Raw genomic sequence first — 19,313 nt, forward strand, 5'->3', positions numbered from 1 at the left:
GAATCATGCAAACAAACGGTTCACATAATTGTTTCACACAAGTGACAAATTCCAAAAAGTAAAAAATAAAAATAAAATCCAAACTGGCAATTTGCTTCTTCGTCGATCGATCTCCACTAGGTTTGTTTAAAAACCTCGCGGCTAGAAGCTTGCTTGATAAAAGCTCGGATAAAACTAGCTAAAAAAACTTGATTTGAAATGAGCTAGGCCGAGCTGGCTCATTTTTGTAACCGAGCGAAACTCGACCTAAGCTCGTAGGCTTGATCTTAGGCTCATTTAACTTCAAGATCGAGCTCCAGTCTAACCGATCTGCCTCATTTAAATTCTAGCTTGAGCTCGAACCCACCCTGACTCAACTCGTAAACAACCCTAATCTCCACTAGCTGTCGATATCTCCTCCAATTTGCAACCGAAATATTTGATGGACTAGCCCATGTGCCAATACAAAATATTTTGTCCACTTTTCTTCTGGGCCATCAAGCCCAATTCATGTTTATATTTTAACTCACAGCATTTTCTTGATTAATTCTTTTCTTCCATAACTTCAAATTTTAAAACTCCATAGTCCATACCAATGTTTTTTTTATTTTATTATTTTTTACCGACACATATGAAACATATTCATTTTCCAACACATGGCCATTTTAAATTATAAATCACATACTTATTTCCATCTCAAATTTGTAAATGTTGACCCTTGAAACAATCCACTTTTAACTTTATTTATCGTGTAAGTTTGTGTGCTTAATCATTTTTTGACTTATCGTTTCTTTCAACCAATAGTCACCTACACAAATAATAAAGCTAATCCAAAGTAGTTGTTTTGAGTTTAATCAAACTAATAAAACAACCTAGTTATACCCGAAACCGGTTCATAAAAAACCTAGTTTTGACTTTAATTGGGCACATAGGAAACTGGTTCTTAAAAAATACCTGATTTATGCACCTCTACTTTAGAGAAAGAGCTCGACTAAAACTGAGCTTGAGCTCTCGTAAGTTAACACAAGCTAAACTTGAGCTTGGTCTTAACTTGTTTAGAAAACATGGAGACATGACTAGGAATCCAGGTTGGAAGTAAAGAAAGCCAATTATGAGTAACGCACGTTGGTCAAATCAAATGTTGTTTACTTTAAACTTTACCAGATGCGTTTCCAATTTTATAATTACAAATTGAAATACAGAAACCTAAGCAATCCCAAATTCACAAACAATTAGCCTTCACAAGATTCCAACTTTATTATCTCAATTCACCTCAATTTCATCTTTCTGTACTGTACGTCTTCTAATTCAAAACCCTAGAACAGTTAATTTCAAGAATTTCTTTCAAATGTTTATTGACCTGTTTATTAATAAGATTTTTGTGGGTTTTGGTCTGTGGATTGAAAGGATTATTATACATTTTTAATTTTTAATTTTGGTTTAGTATCAGATGAGATTGATTAATCATCATATATCAAGATTCATTTTTTATTCATATTTGTTTTTAATGTTGTTATGTTGCAGATAGATGTCTACTTGTTCAAGTAGTGGCAGCAGTTATGTTCTGGAAGATGAAGAGTTGTTACAGTTTGAGGCTAGATGTAAAGAGGTACATTTTCCATTTTTTTTATTATTATTAAAGATTAAAGATACCCGTACGAGTTATGATTGCGTTGATCTCATCGGTGTATGTTATTGAATGTAGTTGAGGATCGAAAAGGACTTGCTGAAACAATCAAGCTCTGAACTCATCCGTGTAAGTTTATTTATATTCGGCCCTTTACTTATATGGTAAATTTTAGGAGTGAGCAATAACCGAGCCATTAACTAAAACTGAACCGAAATTAACTAAAAACCGAATTAAAAAAATATTGGTTAGTTTTTCCTTTGTACACTCGATTAACCAAAATAAACCGACCGAACTGAACCATTCATAATTTCATGTATTTGATGTCTTATATCTCCATTTCATGGTTTTTTAAGCAAAAAATTTAGCGTAAGTTTGGTTTTGGTTATTAGCCAAACCGAACCAAAATCGACAAACTAGCCGTACGAACCAAACAGATTAAACGAAAACTGATTGGTTCCGATGGCTTTGGTTTCGGTCTAGGCTAATAACCGACCCGTGCAGACCCCTATGGTAAATGATACATATATGTTCTATAAATACTAAAGTTTGACCCGGGAGTTGACTTAATACAGAGCCTAGAATCTCACGCAAAAACGTTATCCGCAACTCGATCTAATGACAAGAAGCGTATCCAAGATTTGGAAAGAGAATTGAGTAACTGCTCCCAAGAACTAGGTAAGTGCACTCTGCTAACCGCAGGCGTATGGTTGTTGTACTGTAGGCTTGACTCATTCACAGATTACTTGCAGGATCAGTTGACCACACGTGACACAGAGATAAACCGTTTGACTGATTATATCCACAGTCTAGAGTCAAAGGTCAAAGCGAAAGAAGATTTGGAAGAAGCTATAAGTAAATTAGAACGAGAGTTGAAGGCGTGCAAGTTTGAAAATTTAACTTTAATGGAGAAATTAGAGGATAAAGAACACGAATTGCGTAATTCAACGTCGTGCATAGATAAACTAGAGGAATCCATTTCGAATATTGCTTTGGATTTCCAGTGTGATATTGAAAGCATGAAGCTTGATTTGATGGCGATGGAGCATAGTTTTCTTGAAGCGAAAGAACTCCAAAAAGAAGTTGATCGAGAACATCATAGGATGTGGGAACTTACTAGAAACTTTACACGGTTAGTTGAGGAAAATAAGGACTTGAAAGAGAAGCTTAAGACATTTGAAAGCAATGCGAAAGTGAAGAAATTAAATGAATATGAAGCTCAAATAAATGATTATGAAGTTCTTGTGAACCAGCTTAAGGAACAGTTAAAAGACGAGAAGTTTAAGGCAAATGAAGAAGCTGAAGATTTAGCTCAAGAAGTGGCGGAGTTAAGATATCAGTTAACTGGATTGCTTGAAGAAGAATACAAAAAACGTGCAAGTATAGAACAACGAGCTTTACAAAGAATAACTGAGTTGGAGTCTCAGGTATTATTATTATTATTATACAATAAAAGAAAATCATCAAATAAAAACAAAATAGTTACTACAAAACGATTACAATAAAGTGATAAAGATGATTATTATTATTATTATTATTAGTGTAAACTTTAACATTAATTAACATTTGATTTGAAGTTTATTAATATTTTTTATAATTTTATTGCCATCAAGATTGAAAAAGAAAGAAGGAAAACATTTGCTGATCTTCGAGGTCTTCCAAATGCTTAGAAGCTGAGGTTAGTAGTTTTAATCAAAAACTGCAAAAAATCAACCATTTTAACATTTGACTATACCATGTGTGAGTATAGATGTTTCATTAAGTAATCCGTCCTTCTGTCCTACGAAAATTTTGATAGCCTAAGAAACGAACGACATTTTTGTCTTTCACAACGCCAATATGAAGGGTTAATGTCAGACAAAACCAACCGACTTTCAACATTTTAGTGGTTTGATCCCTAACTTCTCTTTGTAGCGGTTATATCCCTTATTTTGTTAAGATTGTTTATTAAGATTATTTTGACCTGATAACAAGGGATATAAGTTATAATGAGGATCCTAAGAGAACTCTTTGGAAATTGAGAACTTTGAGAACCATTTTAAGCACAAAAAAAAAAAAAAAAAAACTCTAAAAAATTTAAAAAGTATATATCAAACAAAAAAAAACGAAAAAACTAAAAACTTTTATTTTTCATCCCGGTTTCATAATTAAAAAAAACCCTAATTATACACATATGTATATTTTTATTCAATATCGGTTTACATAATGTACACATATGTGCCTTATCATTCACCTTAATTGTACATGTGTATAAAGAATAACTTGTATAATTTTGCTAAACCGATATTTTTTTTACTGTTTTTAAATTTTTTTATGAAACAAGAATGAAAAATAAAATTTTTTGGTTTTTTTCCTTTTTTTATTTTCGTGTTTTTTTTTGTTTTATCTTTTATGAAAAGAACTTTTTTTGTGGTCCAAAATGGTTCTCAAAGTTCTCAATTTGAAAATAGTTCTCACATGATCCTAATCCTAAGTTATAACCGTTATGCAAGACAAGTTAAGGGACCGAACTGCTAAAATGCTTGTTGTTTTCTTGATATTAACCAACACTAACCCGTATATAAATTTGTTCAACAGAAACATTTAATGTGTCTAGTGTCAACAAGTTAAAAAAGTTAAAACTTGGTTGGTTTCATCAAACATTAAATCTAAAATGAGTAAAATGCGGTTTTCGTCCCTGTGGTTTGTTTAAATTTGCGGTTTTAGTCCGATAGTTTCAAATCTGCGGTTTTCGTCCCTGTAGTTTCATTTCACCTGCAATTAAACCCGACCACACTAACCCCGTTAAGTCTGGTCGTTAAACCCATCAACGTGCCCCTCACGTGAGGGACAGTTTTGTCCTTTTTCTACCCAAATAAACCCCAACTCTAATTCACAAGCCCCCTCACGTGAGGGTCTGAGGTATATTTGGGGGGGGAAAAGACAAAATTGCCCCTCACGTGAGTGGCACGTTGATGGGTTTAACGACAAGACTTGACGGGGTTAGTGTGGTCCGGTTTAATTACAAGCAAAATGAAACCACAGGGATGAAAATCGCATATTTGAAACTATTGGACTAAAACTGCAAATTTGAACAAACCACAGGTTCACTCATCTAAAATTAATGTTTAATTCGGGTTCATCGTATTTTCTTAACAGGCGGTCAATTTTGGATCAAAAATGTCAAAAAAAGTGGATCTTTGATGCATCAGAACTAGTGAACCATCATGCAGAAGTGAAGTTATAAAGTTGCAGAGTGCATTAATCAGGTTTGGTGACCTTGTTATTGTGATAAAATAAGAAGGTATGATAGATTAAATGTTCATTTTTATTTGGGTTGATCAGATCAAAAGAAATGTACAGATTTGGTTGTCTTTGAAGTACAAGTTATTGTAATTGTCTACATTTGGTAATATTTAGTGATTGGATTTATGTGGGCATTGTGTTTTGATAAAACTTTACCATGTAAACGATTTTCTCGGTCATTCAAGAACCCGAATTTTTACTACATTTGGGAGGCAAATTTCTTGTACTTCCTAAGACACGAATCGAAATCTTTAAAAGTTTAAGAAGTTTTGTCTCTCGTCATTTACCACCAACGCTAGTATACAAGTAAGAATTGGATATATATTTTCTATTATTACTTACTAGTTTAAGGGAAAATTCTCAAAATGTCCATTTTAAGGAGAGAGGTTCGTTAAATGTCCCCATTTTTACTCAAAATGTTCGTGTTAGTTTGTTCTGTGTTTTCTTGTTTTTTAATATTTGTTATTTTGTTAATTTTTGTTTTTACAAAGTTAACTTTGAACGAAGTGTTTAGATAATTGACAACAATTTATACAAAATAGAAAGTCAAACTTCCTTAATTTTATCGCCTCTCTTATAAATCATATTTAATGATGAAGATTTGATTGGATAAGTGATTGTAAAATACACTCAATTTTAAGACAATTAAAATAAAAGTCGTCGACAAGTTTGGAGAAAATAAGGTTGTCGACAAGATTGTGAAACCCGTTGACGTCGGCGAGAGTATTTCAAAGATAGTCACATACGATGGTTTTGAATTATCCCAAAAGTTTCCTTTATCGACGGGTTTGTTTCAAATCTTGTCGGAGAAGACGGGTTACAAACACGTGACTATTTTTTATTGGTATTTAAGAATCAGTCGTCACGAATACCAAGTCGTCGTATGCAATGGATTTGTAAGACTACTTTTATTGGTGATCCAAGTCGTAGGTGAGCCACAATGTGAAATTAATAAAAATGAAAAAAAGTGAAGAAATATCACAACCTGGTTGCCATAGCAACCTAGGTTGCAACCCAAGTCATGCCACATATCAAACAAATATAGGTTCATGTTACATTTTCTTTTTCTTTTTTCTTTTTAGACAAATCATTTCATATACACAATATTTATTTATTTATTTTAATTCTAAAAGCACAATATTTTTTAGTTTTCTTAATATTTAAAAAAAGAAAACATATAAATTAAAACTTAAATCATATATTTGTAATAAAAATTGGTTTGAGTTGGGCTGTGAATTAGAGTGAAAAATTGGGTTAAGTTGGATTGTATAAGTTGAAAAGAGAGAAATTAGTTTTTTTTTATTAAAGGTTGGGTTTGTTAGGTTGTGAATAAAGTTAGTCTAAAAACGTTTCTAGAATTTAAAAAGAATTTTTCTTAGGTTAAAATATACCATTAAAACTTTGAAATTAATAAAATCAAAATACAAAGGGAGACAAAAATGAGAATGCGAGAAGAATTTGTGACAACATAAAAAACCCCTTAAAAATAAATTCAAAAAAAAATAATAAAAAAATCATAACTCAAAATATAAATAAAATACGAAAAAATTTAAAAAACTAAAATGTTTCCACCATCATTCCCGTTAAAAAAATAGAAATAAATTGACGAAAAGACACAATGCCGAGATCAAAGACACAATCACGAAAATGCACATAATTATAACTAGAAAAGGACACAATATATCGCAAGATATAAAACATCGCCGAACAAAATATAACACAATGTTAAGTAATATAACACAATATAAAAAAAGATACAATGTAATGGAAAAAAAACACGATGATGAAAATAAACACAAAACACAATGATAAACAAAAGACACAATGACTTTTTTCACTTACCATTACTATTTATTATTATTATTTTATGAGAACGAGAAAGACGGTAGAATCATTTTTGTGTTTTTACTTTTTTTCATTTATTTATTAAATTTTGAGTTATGAGTTATTTATTTATTTATTTTTTTTTTAAAATTAAAGGATTTTTTTATGTAACTATAAATTTTTCTTATCCTTCTCATTTTTGTTTTCTTTGTAAAGTTACTTGAACCTTATCATAATACGTTTCTTTTTTCCCCTCACGGTTATTATACTATACGATTAAATCATATCCTAATTATTTAAAAAAACGTGTTCATTTATTTATTGTTTTGAGAAAAAAAACAGGGAGAATCTTGTTAATGAGAAATATGGTGTTTTGGAATATTGAAGTCACATTCTACAAGGAACCAAACAAACTTTGGATATCCTTCGTGGTCCCTTGTTTATTTATTACTTTGATCAAATACCTTTTCTTTTATCTTTATTAACATCCCACTTGGATTATTAATTCAGTCTCTCCGTCAACAGGTACCCTTTTTCCGGTGTTTACTTTTTTTTAACTTTTTTACATGTTCACTTACCATGACATCTTCTTCTCAATTCATATAGATTTTATTGCTTTCTTGATGCTTACTGATCTATTCATGTGGGTTTTGCTTCAATTGCTTTTTTCTTTTTTAGGTTTTTGATTCATGGATGTGTTCTTATTTTCTATCTGTTTGCTCAACTAATCTTTCTTTAATTTGGTGTAACTGTTGTGGATTAATGTCTCTTGATTTATATAATTACTTTAAACTGGTCAACACTAACCTTTGTTTGATCAAATCATCATTTTTTCTTTATTTTTGGGGCTTTTTTCATGTGGGTCTTTTATGTTTATGTTTTCTTTGGTTGGTTAACTGTTAATTCAACACCAATATGAGAAAAAGGTCAAAACTTTGTTAACTTTGATCAATTTAATACTTGTGTAATTGTCTTATATTTCATTGTTGTTCATACTTTTCAGGACTCGTATGATCGTGTATAGTGAATAGTCATATCCTGTAAGATCAAGTATGTTTGGGCACAAGAAACCGCAACCTGGTTCCAACCCGTTCGACTCAGATGATGAGATTGACAAACGGTCAACTGTAAAACCGTCGAAAAGAACCTCATCTGTCCATTCGTCAACACCCACGAATTCAAACACCGCCGCGCTTTTTGACGATGGTGGGATTAATAAAGGGACATCATTTGCATCGAGAAACAGATACAAGAACGATTTTGTTGATTCCGGCGGTTTAGAGAACCAAAGTGTGCAAGAACTGGAGCACTATGCTGCATATAAGGCTGAAGAGACTACAAAGGCGGTGAATAGTGCGTTAAGAGTTGCCGAGGATATTAGAGAAGGTGCTAAAAACACGTTGATTACGTTGCACCAACAGGGTGAGCAGATTAACCGAACTCACATGGCTGCAGCCGATATTGAGCAGGATCTCAGTAGGGTAAGTAAATGGCTCGGTTTCGTTTCGTTTCGTTTGGTTTGGTTTGGTTTTCAGCGTATATTTGATTATTTTGTTTGTTTAGGGGGAGAAGCTGTTGGGAAGTCTCGGGGGCATTTTTTCTAGGACGTGGAAGCCGAAAAAGGGTCAGGCAATAGAAGGGCCTACGATCATCAGAGGTAATTAAGCGTAATTAAGTCATGTGATTAGAATTGTCATTGGGAAATTTTTTAGTGTTTTAGCGAGCGTTGGTAATTTTGCAGATGACCCTGATAGAAGAAAAGGTAATCATTTGGAGCAACGAGAAAAACTTGGACTTACAACAACTCCAAATAAGGGACCGTCACGTTCAAGAACTCCACCTCCTGAATCTGCAGATGCAATGCAGAAAGTTGAGGTATAATTATCCTTGAAAGTCATGAGCTTTTTGAACCTTCGACTAACGATTGTTCTTGTGAAAAAAAAGTTGGTTCTCTTTTTGTCTTTAAATTCTCACAAACATCCATTAAACACGGGTGACATTAATCCTGTTCTTTTGTGTAATAATACCTACAGTATGAGAAAGCAAAACAAGACGACGGTCTCTCTGACTTGAGTGACATTTTGGGAGAACTTAAGGAAATGGCTGTTGACATGGGTTCTGAGATTGAGAGGTTAGTGTTTTCCTAGATATTAATATTTGAAAAGTATGAAGATGGATTGAATGTTTTCTGAAAGTTGGTTCATATTGTGCAGGCAAAACAAAGCCCTCAATCCTCTTCAAGATGATGTTGATGAGATCAATTTCAGAGTGAAAGGCGCCAACCAACGCACTCGCCGCCTGCTTGGAAAATAATCCTGTAGTGATTTCAGTTACCTATTCTTGAACGATAATTGTGTCATGTCAAAACTTACCTCCTTACTGTTGTTGATTACTTTGTTATGCACTGCTTGTTAGTTGTTGTGGTTAATCAGGGTTGATTATTTTTGTTTGTCAATCTCATTATATGAGTTGAATGGATTAAGGATATGTTGTCTGAACTGCAACATGACTCAACTGCAATTTCAAATTTAACCGATTTCACATAAGAATTTGTCTGTATTAAAGTTGGTTTAACAACAATCACGTCTAACAATAGGATTAGCGGTAGCATTAGTGCCTAAAACTCCTCATCGACAGTCTTACACAAGATATACAAAATTGTATTTACAAAATCTCATTCCTTAACATCTCCGTAGAATAAATACCATACTCAATCCCTGACCGCACGACCTTGTCCACGTGGCATTTTCTTTGACGCCAAATCTTCAACATCCTTGAGCTGATAATAATGAGGCGCTATTTCCACAAGCCACTCGGGTTTCAACTCGCTCACTTGTCGCATATACTCCTTTGTTGTCAGCACTAGATCGTGGTATACCACCCACCTTGGAAGTACCTTAACAAGCATAACACAAACAATAACAAGATTAATAACTAACACATACACCTTACAATTCAAATGATTTAAAGGTTTCTTTATAATATAAACAGAAACTAAACTACCTGAGCTAAACCAGAGCTGGGATGTATATAAACCGTCTGAGGATGTTTAACGGTTCTGTAAGCACCGTTCTTCTGCATCTTTGCTGAGTGAGGGAAGTAACCTAGAAAACATAAAGAACGGTTTTAGTAAACAATAATGGTTAAAATACTTAGTAATCTTAAGTCATTCAGTTTTTGAACAACCTGAGGTTATGGCCTTCTTAATCGCTTCCAAATCTCCCGGGTTCGATGTTAACTCGATTTCAACTCTTTCTAGAAGCCCTTCCAACTGATCTCTTATGTCTCGGGCCCGCTTCATACTCCTGACTTGGATGTAATTCTCATAGCACCATTGAGTAGAAAAGTTTGTTTCTCTCCACGAACTGTAAACCTATAATGGTTACATTTTATTAGAAATATGAACGTTTTAAAATACAAGTGTGTGTATTTACTATTTAGTATTTACCAACATACCTTAAGCAAGGCGATATGATCTCCAACATTACCCATATGAAAATTCAAACGTGCATTATCCGCATGAACTTGTTTATCTTTCGGACGATAAAATATAGAACTTCCGATCGACAGCATGGCAGCAATTGAAATAATCTCATCCGAGCATTGATATTTCTCAGATGCAACAATCATCTTAGACAACATAGGATCAAGAGGGAATTCAGCCATCTTTCTACCCACTTTTGTCAACTCACCTTTTTTAATTAAGTGCACTTAACGCAAAAAGCAGCTCCAAAGCTTTAAGTAAAGCTTCAGCAGGCGGTGGATCCATAAAGTCAAAGTTCAACAAATCATGGATCCCGAGACTCTTCAAACTGAGAACCACATTGGCGAGGTTGGTTCGTTGGATCTCGGGAACCGTGTTATCATCTAAATCATTAAAATAGTTGTAAGCAGTGTACAGTCTAAAACACTTCCCGGGCCCTGTTCGTCCGGATCGACCCGCACGTTGATTTGCAGATGCTTTCGAAATAGGTGTGATGAGTAACGACTCCATTCCCGTACGCGGGTTGTAAGATTTCATCTTAACGAAACCCGGGTCGATCACGTATTTAATACCATCAATTGTTAATGATGTTTCTGCAATGTTAGTAGCAAGGACCACCTTGCGGGCCCCTTCGGGAGTTGGTTCAAAAATCTTGGCTTGAAGTTCAGTTGGAAGATTTGCATAAATGGGGCATATTATTAGTTCTGCAATTTTGCTACCTAACCCACGGGTTCGGTGCTTAAGGATCTCTTCGGCTGTTTCGATTTCTTCCTGACCGGTGAGAAAGACTAGTATGTCACCATCGCCAGGTGGCTGAGTGACGTGGATCTGAAGAGCTGTGACAATTGCAGCATCCAAGTAATCAGCTTCGGGTGCTTTGGTGTAATTTATCTCTACAGGAAATCTCCTTCCGGGAATTTTGAAAATTGGGGCAGAATCGAAATAGTCACTAAATTTCTCGGCGTCGAGAGTGGCACTTGAAATGAGCAACTTGAGGTCGGGACGAAACCGAGCTATATCCTAACAAAATAAAAACGGATGTGTGGGTCAAATTATGTATATAGAGAACATTCTATAAACTCAAAAAATGATTGAAAATATGCTGGGGTGCGAGATTTAGATATACCTTAACTAAACCGAACAAGATATCAGTCGACAATGTCCTCTCGTGAGCCTCATCCACCATCACAACACTGTTTTCAATTTAATTAATACTAGTTAGCCAGTATGTACAAATAAAACAGTAAAAAGTCGAATTACTGGTGGCAAAATGGGTGCATGGGTGTGTTGGTTAATGAGTACAACCGAGTTTGGGTTTGGGGGGGGGGGGGGTAAATGTTCAACTTTTTTCAATCACTTAACCTATTTCTTTTTTACTATGATTTTAAGTTTACCAATGTTAACCGTTAAAAATAAAACAAAGGTTGAAATTATCACATTCGATAGGTGATGAAGAAACGATACCTGTAACTTGCAAGATCAGGTTCACCAAGAAACTCTCGAAGTAACATGCCATCAGTCATATATTTGAGCACTGTCTTGTCAGAGGTGCAGTCTTCAAAACGTATTGAATAGCCAACCTTAAACCATATGACAAATATTTAAAATTACCATATTACAAGCCGAAAACAAAATTTAAATTAATCCAGTCAATTTTAAGACTCAAACAAACAACTTTAATTTACAAATTATTCTCTATTAAAAAAGTAATTACAGGAGGAACATCCTTTTAAATCTTAACCAGATAGTGTGTGTGTGTGTAACACCCCAATCATTTTAAATTGAAGAGTTTTCTATGGTTAGTTCATTTGTAGCAAGTGAAGGACTGACTGATTGCTTGATAAGAGTTTGGGAGCAGGGTTATATATCAGTTTAGATTACTTTAAAATGTGAGGTTATTTAGTAATCCATTTGTAAGCAATTTCACTAGATGTTAAAGTCAGGATATTTAAAAGCATTTGACATAATATATGGTGTGTATTACCAAGAAAACATGCATTCTTTTAAGTTCAATTCAGTTAAACAAACCAGTAGCCCAGTCATGAACCACTTAGGTATTAGGTTTTATGATGCTCAAGCAAACTGAGTCAAATAAACATTGATAGATAAACTTTATGTGATATCTTGCTATAGTGAAGCATCTAGAAATGCATAGACAACTTTATATAGCCTATTGTAGTTGTTGAGCAAACAAAGTAACTTACACATCGTTAAGCAAATTTGTAAGTTGTTTCTGTTGTAGTATAAGCAAAATTTCATACGTGATGATTTTTAATCAATTAATTGCATATGAAATTTCACATCCAGCCATTTTTAGCATAAATGAAGCAAGGATTCATAGAGAGAGTAGACATTATAAAACGCTTAAGTCAAGCACAATACATACCTCATGCCCGAGTTTGACTCCCATTTCTTGAGAGACTCTAGCAGCAACACTCATCGCAGCAACTCGTCTTGGCTGTGTACACCCGATCTGAATGAAATAAAAAGGATATGCAAAAAAAAGAATCATAGCTTTCATGTTTTTAAAAGAAACATGCTGTTGCAGAAAAAACAAGAAAATGAAAATAAAGAAGCTTGGTATTTGCAAACATACCATTCCACGTTTCGTGTATCCAGCTTCATGGAGATATTGTGGTATCTGAGTAGTCTTCCCAGAACCAGTCTCACCAACAATGACAAGAACCTAATAAAACCAAGATACAAACTGAAAATCATAAGCAAATAATTTGGTAACAGAAAACAACCAACATGTAATGCAAAGAGTTCAAGTAGACCTGATGATCTTCAACAGCTTGGAGCAATGATTCCCGATAAGGATACATAGGTAAAGTTTTTCTGTCAGCCTGAAGACCAAACATAAAATCACATGTTAGAACAAAATAATTCGTCAAAAAAAGAATATAAGGCATATTAATAAACCAATATACTAATCAATGTTTCAGAAATGAAGGGAATGTACCAGAAGCTTTTCATGCGCTGATTTTGCCATTGATTTTTCCTGTTCCTCTTGATATGCTTCATCATCAACCTGTAAATTAGAGAAACTCGATAAATTAACGATTAGGTGAAAACCAATAAACAAATATCACACCACGATAAGTAGAGTTCTTACATTTACACCACCCATGGCTTGACCCTGTATGAACTCGCTCTGATCCTCAAACACAAAACTGTCGAAGAAAATAAACAAATGAGATTGATCATATCCATTGGTTGCCATATTTAAAACAACCTAAAAAAAATCTCAAAGGTGAAACTACAAAAAGCATACTCGTAATTTTCGGACTGCGTTTTGTTCTTTGACCCGTACTTTAGTGTTGCTTTACCTGAAAATTGATTACTCATTAGTTAGTGATTACAGATTAAATATTAGCCTAGGTAACTAAGGGCATACCAATCTGATGATCCTCCCATGCTTCTTGTTCAGCAAATGGGTTCATCTTATCTCCATCTTTTGAGTCTCTGCAATATTAGCAAACAATAATGATTTAAACTCAAGTAATAGCAATAAGAAAGTGTTTTGCAATGATTTAAACTCAAGTGATAGCATAAAGAAATAAGAAAACAGAGTAGGGTGTTTGCATGTAGGAACATGCTAACATTGTATTTTTACCTGTAGCGCTCCATAGCTACAGCAAATCTTTTCTCTTGATTTACACCACCTTCTTCATCATAAGCATCAGGCATCCGATACTGCATTGTGAAATGAATTATAGAATTAGTAGAAAAATAAGACTATAACATAAATAGCAGCTAGTATCTGTGTCTACAAACTTACCTCGTTAATGTTATCATCCTCTTGAGACCGCTTCTGCACCAGGTCATATATTTGCTTTTTATATCTGTAAAAATAGAAGACAAGTATCAGAAAGTGAGAAAACTTAGGATAGATATTTAGTACAGAAAACCATCATGTACACAACAACATGCATTCAAATGCAAAAGAAAGTAAGAAATAATAACACACTTACCAGAAAATATATAAAATTTTCATATATGTATACGTTTTGACAAGGTAGGAGTGCCAAAAGTTTGTTTAAAGTTATAGGCGTTATCAGTGTCGAATTACACACCAACATAACTTCTATTATAAGTTTGACAAAACAACAAAAAAGTCAAAAACAAGAAAGAAAAAATATAGCTTGGCATGAATGACACAAACTGAGATGTGATATGTTCATACTAAACCAATGCATTAATTAGCATGTATAGGCCACAAATGTATTCCAGCTAGTACAGATTTCACGTAATAAATATTTAAGAGAATTACCTATTCTCACGGTGTTCAACTTCTGTTAGTTTGGTATTCCCAAATAGATACTGCTCATCTTCAATATCGTCTCTGAAATTGAAGAAAAAATATAAGGTTTAACAAAAAGAGAACAAAATAACACGTTAGAAAATTAAATGTGAAACAATCTTTTAAAAATACCTAATTTCCTCCAATTTTTTCTGCTCTCTTTTCTTGAGATATTCCTGCCTCGAAACTTTCCTGAAAAAGGATAGAAGAAACTTTTCAAGTTAAGATCCTCCAAATGAAGAACATTTTTTTTAGAAAATCTTGTATTTTTTATAAACATGAGATCTTCAACTGCTTAACTTCTTAGTTACTACAATAATTCAAATCATTTAACTGTTTCAACCAATCATGTCATTTAGGTATCACACTTAGTGTGAAGAAATATAAAACTAAAAATCTAATATAACAATAATATTCAAAGGGTTTTCTAGCAAAAGCTCAGTTCAGACCTTAAAGCTCCAATGTCATCTTCTTCCAAAGCATTGGCTGTCCTAATTGCCTCTTCTGTTGTCACATAAGCAAAAAAAATAAAAAATAATAATAAGTATAACGTTTTCATAGATTTATGTGATAGAAAAATAGTAACATGTTCATAATCACCTTCTTCCCTCTTGGATAACTTCTGCTCTGTCAGCTGTGATAAAATAAATGAAGTTTGGAACATTAGCACATAGCTTATTTCTCCATTCATCAGTCAAACATATGCAATCATAGTTGTCAAATGACTAAAGAACCAAATCAAGATCTTATAATAGTTAACCATATTAGTAATTAGTAAACAATGTATAAATGCTTGAAAACGCAAAAAAAAAATATATATTGATTTAAGCAAACCTTGTTAGTCCTTGCAGCATCTTTTTCCCTTAGATGACGCTCCAACTCCTCCCTTTCTTGTTGGTCACGCAGTCTTTCTTCTTCCGACTGTAACACCAACACAACTTTGGAATTAATATTTGACCAGTGAATTACCACTAAATATCTGAAATTAAACAATATCAGGTAATTAACTAAACAGTGTTTTGATGCCAAAAAACTAATAATATGTCAGATACCTCAGAATCATCCGACTCATCACGTGAAACTTTTTGTTTAACTCGTCTTGCTTCTTTCAAATTCACAACTCCCTGCAGCACCACATATCATAATCAGTATCAACTATTACACAAGACACTAATACACCAGCTTACAATAAAAAAGATCAAATTTTTTATGTACAGGCATTCATACCTCGTCATCTTCATCTTCTTGGGCTTCACTCTTCTTTCTGAAACGTTTCTCTTTTTTGTCAGTCTTTTTAGGCTTCACAGAGCTGCCAGGGTCACCATTGTCATCATCATCATCAGCCTCCAATAGCTTGTAAGTCCTCTGCTTTTTGGCTAGCATTGCTGCAGCCTCTTCTTGTTGTCGATAAAGCTATTAAAAAATATGATAATAACAATTAGGTACCATGGTAACTATAAATTACCCTCAAAAATCAAAGAAGGCTGATAACGCTAACAGACCATTTGAATAATACAAAAAGAAAAACAAGGGAAACTCACATTTGATCCAGAACTCTTACGATCAACCTTTCGAAAGAGTTCTTCAGCAAACGTCCGTGTGTCGTTTAAATTAGACACCCCCATGTCTTTCAGATTATTAAACACATCAGAAGGCGATGAAGCTTTCTTTGCTGAAATAGATTAAAGAAAAAGGCAACAAATATCTGTCAAAATCATGATAAACAATATGGCATGACAACTTAACAACAATACGTGTAAACAATTAGGTTCAAAGATACCTTACCTAAACTAATCATGTATTGGACCACAGTTGGTTGCGAGTATCCCAAGAGAGAGATCAACTTATCGGATACCCAGGTCTTCAAGTCACTCCCCATATCTAACTACATTCAAAAGACACCAAAACACGATTATACAACTAATAATAGCCATATATCAAGACAGGCACAAAAAAGTAATGACAATAATGCAATCATCAAAATTAACAAAAAAAGTAATGTCAAAAAAAGCCAAAACATCACTAAAACATGTAAGCAAAAGTCGGTTTCGGGACGTTAAATTTTACCATTTAGAGCATTCACGTTGGAGCCTTCATCTCCATCTCGATAACTTAACCAAAAACAATTTTTTCTTTAAATTTTGATTACATTTCAAAAACCTCCCACATCCAACTCTCTCTCTCTCTCTCTTACTCACAAACACTAATTTTATTATTTTTCCTCCCTTTAATACACTCACAGCAAAATATAGTTTTCTATATCTTTTTCTCTATTGTAGACAATCCAATATGGTGTTCTAGTCGTTTACACTATATTTTCCTCTACATTATACAGAAAGTATGGATATAGAGAAACTCCAATGTGCATGCTCTGCAATACAAAGGTCAAATTTGATTTCTCAAGAACAATCATCTCCAATTGTTTAATTCACTCTCACTAATTCTCACTGCCCCTCTCACCAATGCTTAATAGGTACGTTTCTCTTATAAAACAAGTTAAAACAATTAACATGCTTCCATGAAATTTCAGTTACAAATAGAGCTGTATACAAATTGAACATTCAGCAAACAGTTCGTGAAACGTTCGTCGGGAAGTTTGTTTATGCCCGTTCGTTAATAAATGAACAGACATGAACAAGAATTTGCTTCGTTTAGCAAAATGAACAAACATGAACAGAGGTCGCGTTCTTCATTTGTGTTCGTGAACGTTCGGTAATGTTTTCAGTTATGTTCATTTACGTCCCTTTGTTTATGTACGTTAGTTGAAGGTTTGTTTCATATATTTTTTTAATATTTTATTTGTAATGGCAAACATAACATTTAAATTTAAATTCTATGACTTTATTGTTTATATGTTCAGCTCGTTTCGTTAAAGATTTGTTTGTTTTATAAAGTCTGGCTTCAACTAACAACAAGTGCTTCATTGACATTACTAAAATAAAACTGCCAATTGGAGGAAGATTATGCTTATGATTATTACTATTATTATTATCTCAAGTTCTTAACTTAATACTTAACTATTGATTATAATGCTGTTTTTTATTTAAATAGTACATGTTCGTGAACAAGTTTAATGCTAAACAAACGAACATGAGCAAGGCTTCGTTTCGTTTCGGTTCGGTTAATCAGTTTACAGCCCTAGTTTACAGGATAGAGAGCTAATTATCCTAATAATAATGCAAATTAATCAAGGAATTAGATTCACAGCAGTGGATACACATACATAATAATAATTTGAATCTGAAAACGGAGATGAATTGATACTAACCTGTAATTTGGATTTCGATGAACAAAAACCTAATTAATTCCAGCGGTTTGTGCAGCAGGATCTTGAATGAATTTGTTATTATAATTATTATTATTATGGGGTTTAACGGGTATGTTAATTTGGATGCAATTCGGATCTATTAACCGACCCGAAGCCTAATTTCTCTTATGGGCCTCGTTTCTCTCGACCCACGTTAGTAATGAGCCTACAGGCTACAGCCCTAATTGAAGTTTGACAACTTAATTGCTACTTAAATCTTTCTAAATGTAATAAGTTTAATCTTTCTAACTAAACTGTACGGATAGTTTTGAGGCAATTATATTAACTTTTTTCAGTTTTTTGTAATTGACACTCAATTTAAAAGGCATAAATAGATACATATTTTTTTGTAGAGACTGAAAAGAATTGAATTTGTTAAATCTAATATTTTATTTAAAATAATTAGGAATGATATAAATTTGAAGATAAAATAAATCAAGAACTGGAATGTTAATTATTCCAATAATTTTTTTACACTTTTTTGGGTTTATATAAAAAAATCTTTTTAATTTATAAGTTAATTTTGTTTTCACTCTTAAAACTAATAGCCTTGCATGACTTAGATTAAGAAAAGAAAAAGAAAAAATGTATTTGTCGAACAATGAAAATATCAAAACATTTTCTTAAATCAAGAAGAAATCCAGCCAACTTGCAAAAATTAATTTATGTGATCTACAATAGGACAAAAGGAATATTTTTCATCAACAAATAATAGTGCAAGAGGTAATAGTTATAGTCCGTCCACTATGCGGGGACCAAGGACGTAATTGATGACTCAACCTTATCTCCACGACTGTTAATAGTACAAACGAAGAAAGACTCAGAGATGCTCTCACTTTCACTTACACTCACACTCGTACTTATCTTTTTTCGATAAAGAACCAAGTATTGATTCTCATGCTGGAGTGTGGTCAATAACGAAAGCCACATCCTGTGACGAGACTAACAATGTTTGTTGTATATGTACACGCACACATAAAATAATTTTCAATGTAGGTTAGCAAGTGAAATACATTTTTTATATTACATAATAGCATTTCAAAACAACTCTCTTTTTAACCTTTCAAAGATTTAAAAATAGCATAGCGTCACGTTTAGCTTGGGTTGGTTATGAGTCAAGTCAAGCTTTGCTAAGCCAGAGCTAAATTACACTCAAACTCGGATTCCAAATTGAGCGGCAAATTTGAACACACGCTTGGTTCAGTTTGCTTAAAAAAAATAAACTCTACTCAGCTTTGGGATGATTAGGTTACTATTATTTAAAAAATAGAAAAGATCTTGATACGAACTACACCGAATGATATAGAGTTGTACTTAAAAGTTTAAATGTCATATACACAAGGTATTAAATGTTAGAGGATTGGTTTAAGCGAGCCAAAGTAGGCTCGAGCTCGGTTCATTTACAAACCTTTATATTGCATAAATTGCATGTGGAGCTCGGTTCATTTACAAACCTTTATATTGCAAAAAATGCATGTGGTCGAGTAAAATATAGCATCAGCAT

At 33.3% G+C, this 19,313-nt stretch overlaps 2 protein-coding genes and 1 pseudogene across 6 annotated transcripts; 2 read left to right on the forward strand and 1 right to left on the reverse strand.

The window, feature by feature from the left end:
* Positions 1 to 1,139: 1,139 nt before the first annotated feature.
* On the forward strand, positions 1,140 to 5,098 carry LOC143584641 (uncharacterized). 4 transcript variants are annotated; one of them, XM_077066652.1, is made up of 6 exons: positions 1,140 to 1,277; positions 1,504 to 1,588; positions 1,685 to 1,735; positions 2,182 to 3,033; positions 3,220 to 3,284; positions 4,745 to 5,098. In XM_077066652.1, the coding sequence occupies exons 2-5, from the start codon at positions 1,508 to 1,510 to the stop codon at positions 3,274 to 3,276; spliced, it is 1,041 nt and encodes a 346-aa protein (XP_076922767.1). In that variant the 5' UTR covers positions 1,140 to 1,277; positions 1,504 to 1,507; the 3' UTR covers positions 3,277 to 3,284; positions 4,745 to 5,098. The 4 variants fall into 4 exon arrangements, with proteins under 4 accessions (XP_076922767.1, XP_076922769.1, XP_076922766.1 ...); XM_077066654.1 differs by lacking the exon at positions 4,745 to 5,098 and having other exon boundaries at positions 2,182 to 2,284; positions 2,348 to 3,033; positions 3,220 to 3,491; XM_077066651.1 differs by lacking the exon at positions 4,745 to 5,098 and having other exon boundaries at positions 3,220 to 3,491.
* A 2,617-nt stretch (positions 5,099 to 7,715) lies between these two features.
* On the forward strand, positions 7,716 to 9,143 carry LOC143584621 (SNAP25 homologous protein SNAP33-like). Its single transcript, XM_077066634.1, has 5 exons — positions 7,716 to 8,196; positions 8,279 to 8,372; positions 8,457 to 8,590; positions 8,749 to 8,846; positions 8,929 to 9,143. The coding sequence occupies exons 1-5, from the start codon at positions 7,768 to 7,770 to the stop codon at positions 9,026 to 9,028; spliced, it is 855 nt and encodes a 284-aa protein (XP_076922749.1). The 5' UTR covers positions 7,716 to 7,767; the 3' UTR covers positions 9,029 to 9,143.
* Positions 9,144 to 9,234: 91 nt separating this feature from the next.
* LOC143584619 (pre-mRNA-splicing factor ATP-dependent RNA helicase DEAH1-like) lies at positions 9,235 to 17,785 on the reverse strand (annotated as a pseudogene). Its single transcript, XR_013144390.1, has 25 exons — positions 17,771 to 17,785; positions 16,288 to 16,387; positions 16,044 to 16,174; positions 15,730 to 15,915; positions 15,555 to 15,626; positions 15,337 to 15,423; positions 15,103 to 15,136; positions 14,952 to 15,006; positions 14,635 to 14,694; positions 14,473 to 14,544; positions 13,981 to 14,044; positions 13,816 to 13,895; positions 13,597 to 13,664; positions 13,474 to 13,528; positions 13,315 to 13,372; positions 13,162 to 13,230; positions 12,977 to 13,045; positions 12,796 to 12,885; positions 12,586 to 12,672; positions 11,664 to 11,779; positions 11,326 to 11,392; positions 10,172 to 11,219; positions 9,902 to 10,088; positions 9,719 to 9,819; positions 9,235 to 9,611 (listed from the first exon to the last, which is right to left on the reverse strand). The product of XR_013144390.1 is annotated as a pre-mRNA-splicing factor ATP-dependent RNA helicase DEAH1-like (transcript).
* Positions 17,786 to 19,313: the final 1,528 nt, after the last annotated feature.

This window comes from Bidens hawaiensis, unplaced genomic scaffold (genome assembly GCF_021521415.1).
Source record: "Bidens hawaiensis isolate Kalapana, Puna unplaced genomic scaffold, B.hawaiensis_p1.1 tig00033212_1, whole genome shotgun sequence".
NCBI lineage: Eukaryota > Viridiplantae > Streptophyta > Magnoliopsida > Asterales > Asteraceae > Bidens > Bidens hawaiensis.

Excerpts from the sequence above, each read along its gene's own strand:
- LOC143584621 (XM_077066634.1), top strand. The coding sequence starts at position 7,768 with ATGTTTGGGCACAAGAAACCGCAACCTGGTTCCAACCCGTTCGACTCA. Across the intron at positions 8,373-8,456 it reads AGGGCCTACGATCATCAGAG|ATGACCCTGATAGAAGAAAA; the intron begins GTAATTAAGCGT and ends GTAATTTTGCAG. Across the intron at positions 8,591-8,748 it reads ATGCAATGCAGAAAGTTGAG|TATGAGAAAGCAAAACAAGA; the intron begins GTATAATTATCC and ends TAATACCTACAG.
- LOC143584641 (XM_077066652.1), top strand. The coding sequence starts at position 1,508 with ATGTCTACTTGTTCAAGTAGTGGCAGCAGTTATGTTCTGGAAGATGAA. Across the intron at positions 1,589-1,684 it reads TTGAGGCTAGATGTAAAGAG|TTGAGGATCGAAAAGGACTT; the intron begins GTACATTTTCCA and ends TATTGAATGTAG. Across the intron at positions 3,034-3,219 it reads TAACTGAGTTGGAGTCTCAG|ATTGAAAAAGAAAGAAGGAA; the intron begins GTATTATTATTA and ends ATTGCCATCAAG.